The sequence below is a fragment of the Maylandia zebra genome, linkage group LG13 (genome assembly GCF_041146795.1).
Source record: "Maylandia zebra isolate NMK-2024a linkage group LG13, Mzebra_GT3a, whole genome shotgun sequence".
In the NCBI taxonomy this organism is placed as follows: Eukaryota; Metazoa; Chordata; class Actinopteri; order Cichliformes; family Cichlidae; genus Maylandia; species Maylandia zebra.
In genome coordinates this window covers 22,180,047-22,192,925 of record NC_135179.1, presented here as the reverse complement: position 1 = coordinate 22,192,925, position 12,879 = coordinate 22,180,047, and the positions used below count along the sequence as shown (strand labels likewise).

The following is a 12,879-nucleotide window of genomic DNA, read 5'->3' as shown; positions in this document are numbered from 1 at the left end:
AAAGTTAGTAAGAATGTAACAAGCACACAGAAAGAAGAAGTTGTCTTCTCTTAAGAAAGACCGCAGTGGTGAGAGCTGCTGTGGTGTAACAGTGTGGTTAATGGTGACACATTTGTTACAATGATGCTGGCATAATCGGGGCTGTTTTTAAAACATGGCTTGAATTAAGCAATTTGCAGGAACGACTGTTGTGTTCTGTCCCTCTGCTCACCAGGATTTTGCCGTTGGCGCTGTCCTGGCGGGCCAGGCTGACCCCCATCCACTCATCATCTCTGTCTCCTTGGCAAGTCTTCCCACACGACTCTCTCTGCCTGTTTCCTGAAAGACAATGGGAGGAGTTTGCAGACATTGAGTCACAGGAGGGAGGACCTTTTGGAGTGGGCGACTTGTCAAGTGTCAGCTTTTAGAGATCCGGTATTTACTCTTCACTTTCTGCAGATTCTGCAAGTGATTATCACACAGCTGACCGTTTCAAAAACTGGAGATGGAAAAAAAGTCTAAGTCTAGCATATTTAACGATGATTCCTCTACAGATAGTCAATGGCATTGAGTGTACCATTTTCATTATTTTCTTAATCGACCGGTAATGTTACAATACTCAAGGTCATTATGATGTGGAAACACAGACGGTAAACAAATCCTCAAATTTGCAGTGCTTGAACAATCAAATGATTAATTTGTCAACTGTTGCAGTTCAAATTCCTTTGAAGTGACTATCTGATCCATTGACTGCCGCAGCTCCAGATCTCTGAACGAGCTTTCTAACCAAGAAACAGTCATGTGCAAAGGTTTCAGGCACTATTTTGATTCTTATCCTTGGCTATCAGATTGGTCCCAAATTCATTCTACAGCATGGCAACCGCAGACGTGCACTCAGAGTCACAAAGATCTGTCTTCACCAGCAACATCTACCAGCACATGGTATGGCCTCCACACGCCTCTGATCTCAACATCCCAAGTCAGCTTGGGATTACATGGATTTAGGCTGTCATGACGAGAAAGCCTAAATCCACAGAAGAGCTTTGGCGAGTCCTCTAAGATGTTCGGAACGACCCTCACTACTCAAAAACGCAAAAGTCTCAAGTCGTCCTTCTTCTTTTTTTCTTTTTTTTTACATTTTTATGAGGAAAATGAGAAATAGGTTCAACATTTATTGACACATTGAAACAAGTTATTAAAAGATACACTTTAAAATGGATTCTTTGATAAGCTGCATGCGATGTACAGACACAGCACTGATTCATCTCCTGAGTTACGTGCCTTTTGCTTGAGTGATTCATAGCTCAGTGTAAAGTGGTTCAACAAGTAAAAAAAACAAAAACACAGTCAGGTGCAAGAACTGAATGAAAATGAGTTAAAAAGCAAGTTAAAAAAGTAAAATAACTTGAGAAAGCCTTTTACCTCAAGTTTATTGAGGAGAGCTGGTGTTTTGCTTTAAAGTTAAAGACTGATCACAACCAGTACTGCTTGCTTTCATTTATTAATTATAACATGTTTACAAAATTCATTGACAATTTGGTCAGTCAGCAGTTAGCAGTTAGCAGGTTCAGGAACCATCAGCACAGAAATAGGAAATCAAACTTTGAATGGAAAAATCAAGAGGACATGCAGCTTAATATAAAAGCAAATGAGTTTATGATAAAAATAAATAAAATTTAAAATAAAAAAAACAGTAATCTGAATGCTTTATTGGTATTAGAGGTTTGAAATCCTGAACAAGCACATCGTAAGGATCATGGATCCAGGGTAAGCAAATTAAGATCAGCAGGAGAATAAAGTTACAAAAAGATAAATATCTATATTGCATATCAGTTGTAAGCATCATTCTTCATTTCAACAATGAATCCAGTAAATTGGGAACACAGAAGAGTTTCTCTGTGTCACTGTGTTTCAGTCATATGTAGATATCTTTTGGTTACACAGTGACCAAGAATGGGGTTCATACTGAAGCCATGCATGCACCCCGTCTTTCTTAACCGCAGGAACAGAGCAGGAGGGGGGATAGGGGGGTGGGGGTCGAAGCCCCAGCTTTTGGCTCACTTGCTTGGAAAATATTAGCAAAGGCATAAATCATATTTATCAAAATATTTATACAACTCTGCACACAGAACCCACTTGTCTTTTTTTCATGTCTCGATATAGTAAGTTATGGGCTAAAAGTACAACAGCGCACAGTGTTAGCAGCAATATACGACTTCGTTATTCTGGTTAAACAAAACAGAGGCGTGGGGGAGTTTATGCAATAAATCAGTAGTAGCAGGAGGACAGCACCGGGTAGTGGTTTTTTAAAAAATATATATATAAAATAAACGAATCTGTTATAACCTGTGTGTATGACCGAATGCATTGCCTGCTTCAGCATTGTGTGGTGTTTGTATGGATGCTGTGGGTTTGTGTGACTGACCTCTTCCCAGATCCATCTCTGTGCAGCGGCGATCAGGGTTGCTGTGAACTCGACACTTATATAGAGCTCCGGGAGACTGCACAGAGCTACTGTAGGAAGAGTTTGCCTTTGGTGCCCCGACTATTACCCTGCATCCACGACAAGAAATGAGAGGAAGGACACAGATATGCTTTTTTTAAACCCCCCCCAGAACACTTTAACATACATCTCTTTAATACATTACTGACACCTAAAAATGGGAAATCCTATTGCAGGCAGTGAATTTGGAATGCAAATAGTGCGGGCTGTTACAAGTACTTTTAAGTATCTGGGTGTGGATGCAAGTTGGGCTCAAGAGACATTTAAACTTTGACGACAAAAACACAAATCCATTGCATCGCTGTCGGAAAATGCAAAATGGGACTCACCAGCGTGTGTTGTCGTGATAATGCTCCAGCACAGAATAGCCGAAAAAACTAGAATTTGGTCCGCGGAACACCAAAGGATGTTCTAAGTCTATGTTGTAAGAATAAGCCATTGAAATGGAGAGATAAACATAAAAAACATTCCGTACTCCCGTCCTGTATCTCCGCGGAGGAGCCATCCCTTTGCGCATCGTGCGTAATAACGCAGTAGTTTCCCCAAAAATAAAAATAAAAGTGAGGGACAGAAAAAGCCAATAAGGAGTAGTGAGCTATTCAGTGGGCAAACTGTTATAAGCTATCTTTCAAGTATTTTCCGGGTCTTGCAGAGCATGTAGACTGTGATGGCATGAGGAAAGAGTCGCAACGGAAAAGTTAACGTTCCGGTAAATAACGGTGCGTCAGCTTCTCTCCATTCTGTGTCAATCTGAGGAGGTTCTCGCTCGCAGGCTGGCTGTCGCTGAGATAAATGCAGTCAGCTGTCAAGTTAGTGAAAGATTTCATGGAAGTAAGGGAAGTTCTACTTAAAATAAGAGCATCGCTGTTTGGTTTAATCACCGTTCTGACGTTAGAAGAAAAGTCGAGGTTTTAGCGTGAAAGGAGCAGCCGGAATGAGTTTTTTTTCTTATTGTGGTCCAGGGACGCTGGTAACGTGGTCACGGAGAAACGAGAATGGTTTAGAAAGCATCACATTTCACCCGTGGGCTCTGGGGGGCTTTGGATTCTCCAAAACCGAGGGATGAGGGCGCACTGCTGCCCCCTGACGTTTTCCCGTCACGTTGAACAGTGACAGCTTCATCATTTTTAAAAGTTACAGGTTTCATTTCCATCTTATTGACTGTTACTTATTGAGGATTCTTTATTAAAATCATTCAAACTCAAACTGAACTCAAAAGTCAAATAAAAGCAAAAGAAAACGCAAAGACTGAAGAATCATTTGGAAAGATCATTTTAACTTTTCTGCATTTCTTTCATTTATCAGTTTTATCTATACTAGTCTGGGAACTGCTGTTTTGCAGTGCATTACTTGTGCAACAGGCTTTTAGATACATATACTGATTAACAAATAGTATGTCCAATCAGCATATAAACTGATAAACTGACCTCTGTATCCAGCTGTTTGTTACAAGCTGGGTCTGTAAACTTGTTTTCTGCACTCTGCTCCTATTTTTATGTATTCACTGCTTTGCATGTTGAGAACTCTACACAACAAATCATGTGCAGTTTGCTGAAAGGCCAGTTGGAAAATCAGCTGATGTATTTGGAGATAATCTTCTGGGAATCATTAACTCTGACTTTAAACATACAGCATGTCATTTATGAGTTGCCAATTCCATTTGCAACATACATTTGGAGTTGGTGATATGCCATTTTTTAATTGAAGTTAAAAGTAAGCAATCTTTAAACACATTTCTAAAAGTGATTTAGGACATTTGCTCATGCCACATTTAATTTAATGTCTGTAAATGTATACATATAAGGAACAGGCAGATCCTTAAATGTGTCCATATACAGAATCAACAGCAAATTTCTTTCCGATTCTCATTACATGAAAGTGTCAGTGGTCTAATATACTTGTGTGTTGTCTGTACTTCTAATGTGGAGAAAAAGAATAAAGGTCAGGCAAAGTAGAGTGAGAGATCTGTAAACCCAGATTTGTTGTTTTCATTCAGTCTTTTTAACCAGGTGTTAACAGTCCTCAGTCAGACACTGGGACTAATGCAAAGACAGGTAATTAGATAAGCTACAAAACAAAAATCTGTATTGTGATGAGGATAAAGGAGTGACAAAAGTTGTTCTGTAAATAGGATTTAATGTTACTCTGAAAAAGAAAACTGTATAGCAAGTCATATAGCGCCTTATAGTACAGTTTTTATTATCATAATACAATTTACAGTTTTGTTTCTGTCAGTGTCAAAATATAAAGCATAGAAAAGCTGTGTTAAAGAGGTCCAGGGGCCTGTATCTTAATGTGGTGCGAGTGCACAGTTAAAGGGTCGTTTACAGTTTTACAGAGGAAGTGATTCAGACAACAGCACAACACAGAGATCTACAAATCAACTGACCGTCGGCATCCATGTGATGATAGTATAATTTATTGCACAAGCCAATCTTTATAAACACATTCTAAAATAAAAGGAAACCCATTTACTCTCATCTAAAACTTGTAAATTAAACTTCAAAGAAAAACACGGTTTATGGAAAAAAAAAGTGTTTCTGCCAAATTCTCTTATTCCCTCATACCTGTTGAACATTCACACATAACGCACACACACGCTTTCTCTTTCTCAAACACACACATGACTAAAATGACAAGAAATGCAAACAGATAATGGCAGTCTTCCCCCTTCAGCAGCAGTAGCAGCAGATCCAGAAGTACCCGAATCATTCAAACACTCATCGTAACCAAGGCTGTGGAAGAGACGGATATGAAATTAGTTCAAATCCTGATACACATTTGACCTCATTTAAATATCCCCAAGTTGTAAAAAGATTCTTACAATTGGTTTCGAGTCTTCTTTGTCCAAAACCTTTTGAGCTTGGTCAGGAGGAAACTTGAGCATGGAGGTAATCACTTTGGCCATTGTCTGTGGAAAAAAGGGGAATTTTTCTGACTGACACCCTGATCGTCATCTTTTTAAGTCAGTTTACTTTCAAGGCAGGAGTCATCTGTGGTGTTAGTATAATCTCTGTTTTTCCCCCAGCTAACCTCTGCCTTTGACACCATCATCCAATCAAAATCAAGCTTGTTCTGAGACAACTGAAGCGCAAGAAAAGGCTCAACAAGAATGAAAATTATCTGCATAATCAACTCCAGGCCTATCTGCCAGGGAGCATGCATTTCCCTATAAACACAGAGGATAATCAGAAACAGGGCTCCTGGGCTGTGTAGGGAACCCAACTACTCAGCTAACACTAAACAAGGCCAGCATGCCTTTAAATGGCAAATCTGCATCATGCAAGATGTATGAGCTCGCGGGCAGCCTGCCGGACATCCTCCGCACGGGGGAGGTCTGCCATGTTGTTATAAAGAGTGTTTGTTGAGGAGCTGGGAAACTCCCGCTGACTTTAGGACCATGTCAACAGCACTGATAATTAGGGAGATCGCTGTTAATTACATCCAACAAGACTGGACACAACATGAGTTTTATATAGCTTCCTAAATGAGTAGCAGATGGAGGTCACCAGCTTTAAAAATAAAAATTATCAGCAACTTTTTTTTTATATGGTGGTTTTGAATCATCTCATCTAATAGACCATCAAAGCAGCAGCTAATGTTTTCTCAGCCAACTAAGATGGAGACATAAAAATGAGAAAAAGATTAATTATAAAAACTATTGGTTTTTTTTCTTCCTGTAGAATCTTTTTATAAAAAAATAAAAACCAGAACATACTTTTGTTTCCCGTCCCATCATGTATTCAAACAGCACCTTCCTCAGGTACTCCATCTCTGTGGGTTCTGAGAAGGCGTCGGAAATGTTGAGTCCAGGATCTGTAACAACAAGCAAAAACAACAAATCAAATATTTCACGATGACCACAACTGTCAAACTTCTCTTTCTTTAATGTCTTTCAAATCCCATTATTTCAACATCTGTAATGACCTCAAATGTATTAAATATGACTACACATCAGCTACTCTAGGTTGCCACTTTGCTTATATTTCCTTGGTTAAGGAGAAAAATCCAACCTCAATACAGTTACCACAAAAAAAACTAAAACACAGCTGTGAGAGCTGCATGTTAGTGTATGTAGGTCGTTTTTATGTCGTTTTAAAGTACAACAATCCTGGAAAACGCACACAAACCCCCCCCCCCCCCCAACTAACAGCATCAGGTTTATGTTGGCAAGCAAATTCAAAACCACCTTTTGCACAGTTTAAATTATGCACTAAAGCTGAGTACAGGAAAGAATGGTGAGACTCAGCATGAGCACTTTAATATCACACAAGTTTTTAGGTCTGCACCCAAAGCTATAACACAATTATCCCACTAAAAGCTATGAATGGAAACGACTGAGTTACAACTTGGACAGGGCTGCTAACACTTTCATGACTGAAGAAAAGAGCTTTATTATGGAACAACATCCAGTCGCTTTGTGCCTATTGGAAATAATCACTCAAACATCCTCAAATGTGCCTGAATGTGCCCAGAAGGACTGTGCGATTAGAGTACAGGAAAAGGTGATAGAGCAGTGCAAACAAGTCTTTGATCTCTGGTGTGGAGTAATGGGTCACCAATAAATCCCATGCCCTTTGTCCCCCTGACCCTGTGTTGCCCCACCTAGGACAACTTTCACATCAACCACACAGGAAAGCAGATTTCAACAGCTTTCTGATCAATTTCCTACCTAAAAATACAACTCAAGGTGGTTTACGTAAGCTCAACTGAGTCATCAGCGGCTTTAAATATGAATATGAGCAATATACATGTACTGGATAAGAAAGGTTCGAGAAATCGGCGTGCTGCAGTGTCCTGCGTAGGAAACGTTTAGGCCACAATCTGCAAAATCCATTAAATCTAAGCATGGCTTCTTCACCGCCCCCCCCGCTTATACAGCAGATTCTCTTTATTACAGCACCAGAGAAGGTCCGAGAGGACTCACTCAATCTCTCCAAATACTCTCACACAGATGAAACGCAGTTGGGTCGTGGTAGACTTGGAGACTGCACTGACTTACGGTCAATCTCCAGAGGTTTCCCTCAGCCTAAACCACACGTATACATATACACCCTCAACCCGTAGTCTAGCTTTAATTATAACCCCAGCTCTTATCTTTACCAGCAAGCCTAAAAATCCTGCTTTGCTAGCTAAACCATAATCAAAAGCATAGCTAAAGCAGTCCGGCACACACTGCTGAGGACCTGCACCTCCTGCCTGATCTCTGAAGCAGTGTGTTAACTGTCAGATTAGGCAGTGTCAAAACACCAACTGAGATCTTAAAGAGCAGCTACACTTTTACTGTAACTTTCACGTGTTGACACAAAATATAATCACATGGTCTGTCTTTAAAATCCTTTATTACACTAAAAAAGGTTAGGTGGCCCTTTTTCCGCCCCTACAGAGACCACACAACTTACGTTACGCTTTCCCATGAGACTGGGCTGCGCTCAAGCGTTACGCATGTCATCTCTGCTGTGAAAATCCATAAGGAAATTGGATCAAGAAGCAGAACTAAGTGATTCATGGTGTTACCTTTAAATGTGCTCCCGAGATGAGTTACAACAGTGTTTCGGTGGAAACATTTAATCTTGTCCTCGAGCGAGTGAATCTAGCGTGGAGAAACAAACAAGCATGCACACATTATTTAAAAACTCTTTAACCCAGTGGGTTAATTCTATGCATTAGAGTAATTGCTAAATAGGACATAAGCATTTTGGTGGCCATCCTCAGAGGAGGGCAGGATGCTTGTGAGAACGATGGTGTGTGTGAGAAAAGCTGTTGGAGGCGTTGTTGTGATTGTTTATGGGGTTAAACCAAATGTAAACAGATGTGCTGTGTAATTAAGTTGATGCAGCAGGAGAGCAGTAGCTGCTCTTGCTGGAGGCCACAGAATCCTGGGAATACACTGCGATGGATTTGGTGTCCTCAGAAAGAGCCACCAAGGGGGTCCGATACTCACTCTTTCAACAAACTGCTGCTCTCTCAGTCGAGCCTCGCTCAGCAACGTTGTTTTTTCAGCGAGCTGAGCCTGAGATCGAGAGGGACAGGAATCAGAAAATATGAAATGTGAACGTTATATTTTTGTTAGTATTCATGTTAGTAAATTTAATTGTACGCTAGGAACAGTGAAACCAGCATATAATGAACAAGTATACCTTTAGTTCTTCTGGGGTCATCTGTTCCTAAAATGAAAAAACAAAACAACAAAAAAACAAGAGAAAGAAGACACTGTGTGTTAGAACCAAACCTTAATTAAATCAACATTTCAACCTGATTAAAAAAAAAAAAAAAGGATGTAAAAACTACAGTAATGACACATTTAGTGCCGCCCCAGTATCCATATTATCTCAGACCTCTGTGCCGAGAAGCTCCACCGTCTTCTAAAAGCACAGAATTGCATTTACCGACATCAACAAAACTCAAATGTGTATTTATCCACTGCTGAAAATAGTTCCCGAACAATTTAGAATTGTTTGAATAACATTTTCTAAAGCTAAAGCGCTGAGAAATTACATGTATATATAATACACTCATGGATGACCAGTTTCACAGACTGATGTCTCCACTAGAAATAAATGTGCTTGGAGTTAAGAGCCACAGACACAAGTCAGAAGGTTTTAAAAGATGGACTAACAGCATTGTTTAAACACACTGTAGTCTACACAGACTAAAGTGTGCTTGTATTTAGTCTCCTCTCTCTGTGGAGGGACACACTGACCCACTGTGAGGCCCAAGAAAAGGCCTCCCTGAGCTGAACGCCATACAATCCACCCATAAAGTTATTACCTCACCTGGGAAAAATGCAGCAGAGAGAGCAGCATAATTCTTTGTCTTCGTGTGCATGCAGACATGTGCGCAAAAGGTAGAAGAATCACTGCAGGGGTCTCATGGTACCTCAACACCTGGCTAAAATGTCTCCCCGGAGTGCTTTCGTCTTATCTGGCTCCATTTCACTATGCACATGTTGCATGACAGTATCGCTGCAGAATAAATCTAATGTCTACAATCACCTCGCATGATATTAATTGAGAACAGGGACTGACGCTGGCCACTGCCTGACAATCTCCATTTTCTCCGGAGAACATTCCTGAGTGATTCAAACGAGCTTCGCAGCATCCGGCGTGCTTTGGAGAGAGGCCACACGACTGGAGCGAGAGACTGATCAGAGAAAACTATGTAGGAAAACTGTCCCCGAGCTCCTAGACGGATATCTTCAATTATGAAGCAACCCAAAGAAAAAGCTGAACGATAACTGCCTAGTCTGTCAACCTGGATGTGAACTTTGTAATAGGCCATTTGAAAATGTTTATACAGACACAAAAATGCATCTGGATTAGGCTCATTCAGATGAGCCTAACTGCTTCCCTTAAACTCCAGCCTTTTCCCAGAAGGGAGCCGAAATGCTGTGATTTCATACAGCTAGAGTGAAGTGACATATGACTCCAACAGAATCACTACATAAATTTACTCCAAACCCCTCCCTCCATTTCAAAATGGACTACAACAGCTACAGGCATGAATTTCTACATCTGAGTACAAGCAAAATCATCCAAAGCACAGCCAGTTGTGACAGCTATAACAGATGTTTGGCCAGTGAAGAACAGTGGGTCAGCATTATTTGTACCTCCAAAGTGTCCTGCGTTCTTGCTTGCAACTCCTCCAGTTGTTTCTGAACTTGCCACACTCTGTCTCCCATCTCCTCTTCTCGACTCTGAAAAAAACAAACAAATAAAAAGGAACAACGACTGAGTCATTTCCCATGTATCATCTCAGCATCACAACTCAAGTATGCTGCAAATCACTCAGTGAGGGCACTGCGCTGTTTCAGACCTCAGATCCTCTTTGGAATTTAATTATTCTTTAAAGGCAGCCAGAGAGATATCACATATAAATCCAAACCGTAACAGTCGATGGATGGTGTCTACAAAGGAGTGCACCCTATAGTATAACCCCATTAAAACAAATAGGATGAGTTTTTAATAGTACCTGTATAACCTGTTCATATTTCTGAACAGTTTTGTGCAAGTCATCCTCTTTCTGGGAAATCACCTTCCTCAGCTGGCTCGCTTCTTCACGATGGCTACTGATGAGCTCTTCTTCAACACTCTGAGCTTTTACTGAATCAAGAAAAAAAAAGAAGAAGAAGCCAAGTGCATAAAAACACAACTTATATGTTCACTTGCCTCTAATTTTGGACTGGATTTTAACATGAAGGAAACATTTCTTCCACAAGCAGTAATCCCTTAATGCTCCCATTTGAGTCCAGAGTAAAAAGTACAGTGTCACAACACAGCCATCCCAAGAACGTGAGTCATATTTACTTTGATCTTCTAGTTTAAGCCAGTCGTTTGTTTAAAACATAATCAAAGTGCAGTACTGAAAGATTCTGACCACAGCAAAAGTGAACAATTTCGACTGCTCATTTCCTTTGCTTGTAAATCTTGTTGGTTTAATTTGGTTAAGCATTATTCTCTTTTGCCTCACCGATGGCCTCCTTCACTGCTGTGTTGAGCTCCTTCTCTTTCAAAGACATCTGTGCGTTGAACTCCCTCATTATCTGCTTCATCGCAGAGTTGTGCTTCATTTCCAAATCTTCTAATTCCAGCCTATTAGAACAGAGAGCAAAGGAAATGTAATTAGCAACTATTAACAAAAAAATCTAATATTATACAGACAAGGGATTTTTCACGATCATTTTTAAGCCTTACTTTAGCTTTTTCTCATTCTCCTCCAACAGCTCCTTCTTCATGTATTCTAGGTCGTGTTCATGCTCCTTCCTCAGTGACCGCATATCTTTCTGCAGCCTGACGAAGTCCTTGTGGATTTTCTCCTTCTCGTTCTTCACCTGGCTCAGTTTGTTCTTCAGAGACCGTAATGAGTCCTCATCGTGCACCTCTTGAGCAGGAGCATGGTTTTCCAGCTCGTTTTCCATCACACTCTTGGTTTGCTGCATGCTGCTGCATTCCACCTTTACCTCAGTTTCTGATGGATTCTGGACCTCCCTAGCAGTCCCCTGATATTGCTCCAATTGGGCATCCTTCTCGCTAATTTCTGCTCTCAGGCGATTTATTTCTGCGAGAAGGTTTCCGTTCTGCTCCTCTGCTTCTTTTAGCTTTGCCTCGATTTCGTGTAATGTTGATTCAATGTCTTTGAGCTGCCCCTGTTGCACTGCGTCACTCTGAAGTGAGGTCAGCTTGTCTTCATACATGACTTTCAACTCCTCTAAAGACTTTTCTTTCTCAAGCCTCTCGTTCTGCAGAACTTGTTCAAGGTGTTTGGCCTGCTCTTCTTTAAGCTTGACGAGAGCATCCTCCAGCGATTTTGTTTTCTCTTCTAATGTTTCTGTGTGTTTTTGCACAGAAATTTCATTGTTCTTAAGTTCATCCAGGCTAGTCTGAAGAGTTGTAATCGTCTGCTCTTTTTCCTCAAGCTGTGACGTTAACTGTTTTGTAACCTGGCTGATTCTCTGCTCAGCTTTCTTTTTCAGCTCAGACATTTTCCGAGTGCTCTCAGACAAGCTCTCCTCAGTTTCCGTCTGACTCCCGTCCTTGCTCTTGATAATCTCGTTTTTCAACCTTTCAAATTCCTCCCTTTGACTTTCAAGCTTTTGTTTATACTGCTGGTTGCTTTCCTCGAGGGCCTGAAGTTTTTTGGCCATCTCTTGCTCTACATTACCTTTCTGGGTGCACTGCATCTGCAGCTGTTCAACCAACTCGCGCTTCTCATTCTCAATGATGCTGTGTTGCTGTTTGAGGTCAGAAGTGAGCTGTTCGCACTCTTTCGTCTTTAGGTCTAACTGCTCTTGAAGCTCACTAAGTCGACTGATGGAGCTCTCAAGCTCTACGGTAAGCCCACTGACTTTTTGCTCCTTCTCACTCAACAGTTGGTCCATCTCAGACTTGCTGACGGACTGATTGTCAATTGTTGCTGTCAGCCGCTGCAAAGCTTCATTCTTTTCGGCGATCTCTCGCTCCAGCTCTTCAAGCCGGGCCTGCAGAGATCCAGTAGTGTTGTCGCTCTGTGTGAATTTCATCTCTAACTCAGACAGACTGGTCCTGAGTGTATCCGCCTGCTCTAAAGCAGACTGCCTCTCCTGCTCCAGTCTCTCCATTTGAGCAGCGGCCTTTTGCCTCTCCTCTTCATACTGCTGCGTCAGCTGATTTATGGCTTCCTCCTTCTCTTTTATGTTACTTGCTAGCTGATTTTTTAAGTCACCGACGACGCTTTCCAAGCCACTGATATGCAGCTCATTTGCTTTCAAAGTTTCTGATATGACTCTGTTTGCTTCGCTGAGCTCCTCAATCTTCTCTACATGTTCACTAATGGACTGAGAATGAGTCTCTCCCTCATGTGTTAAGGCTTTGATGTGCTCCATATGAGCATTTACCTGAGCAGTCATCTGTTCTAATGAA

The 12,879-nt window shown here is 41.1% G+C and overlaps 2 protein-coding genes across 4 annotated transcripts in view; both read right to left on the bottom strand.

The window, feature by feature from the left end:
• itga9 (integrin, alpha 9) overlaps positions 1-3,356 on the bottom strand; it is a 48,766-nt gene extending 45,410 nt beyond the window's left edge. The window contains exons 1-3 of the mRNA XM_004556046.4: positions 2,812-3,356; positions 2,405-2,532; positions 212-318 (exon numbers count right to left, since the gene is read on the bottom strand). Coding sequence (XP_004556103.2) covers positions 212-318; positions 2,405-2,532; positions 2,812-2,999 — 423 coding nt within the window. The 5' untranslated portion in view covers positions 3,000-3,356. The remainder of the gene's footprint in view (positions 1-211; positions 319-2,404; positions 2,533-2,811) is intronic.
• A 1,242-nt stretch (positions 3,357-4,598) lies between these two features.
• Positions 4,599-12,879, bottom strand: part of golga4 (golgin A4) — a 22,514-nt gene continuing 14,233 nt past the window's right edge. For all 3 annotated transcript variants that reach the window (XM_004556044.4, XM_004556045.4, XM_076891790.1), the window contains 10 exons: positions 11,176-12,879; positions 10,952-11,073; positions 10,454-10,584; positions 10,092-10,178; positions 8,623-8,649; positions 8,427-8,495; positions 8,000-8,075; positions 6,201-6,298; positions 5,307-5,393; positions 4,599-5,217 (listed from right to left, as the gene is read on the bottom strand). The exon at positions 11,176-12,879 is cut by the window's right edge and continues 2,072 nt beyond it. In XM_004556044.4, the coding sequence (XP_004556101.2) occupies positions 5,203-5,217; positions 5,307-5,393; positions 6,201-6,298; positions 8,000-8,075; positions 8,427-8,495; positions 8,623-8,649; positions 10,092-10,178; positions 10,454-10,584; positions 10,952-11,073; positions 11,176-12,879 (2,416 nt within the window). In that variant the 3' untranslated portion in view covers positions 4,599-5,202. The remainder of the gene's footprint in view (positions 5,218-5,306; positions 5,394-6,200; positions 6,299-7,999; positions 8,076-8,426; positions 8,496-8,622; positions 8,650-10,091; positions 10,179-10,453; positions 10,585-10,951; positions 11,074-11,175) is intronic.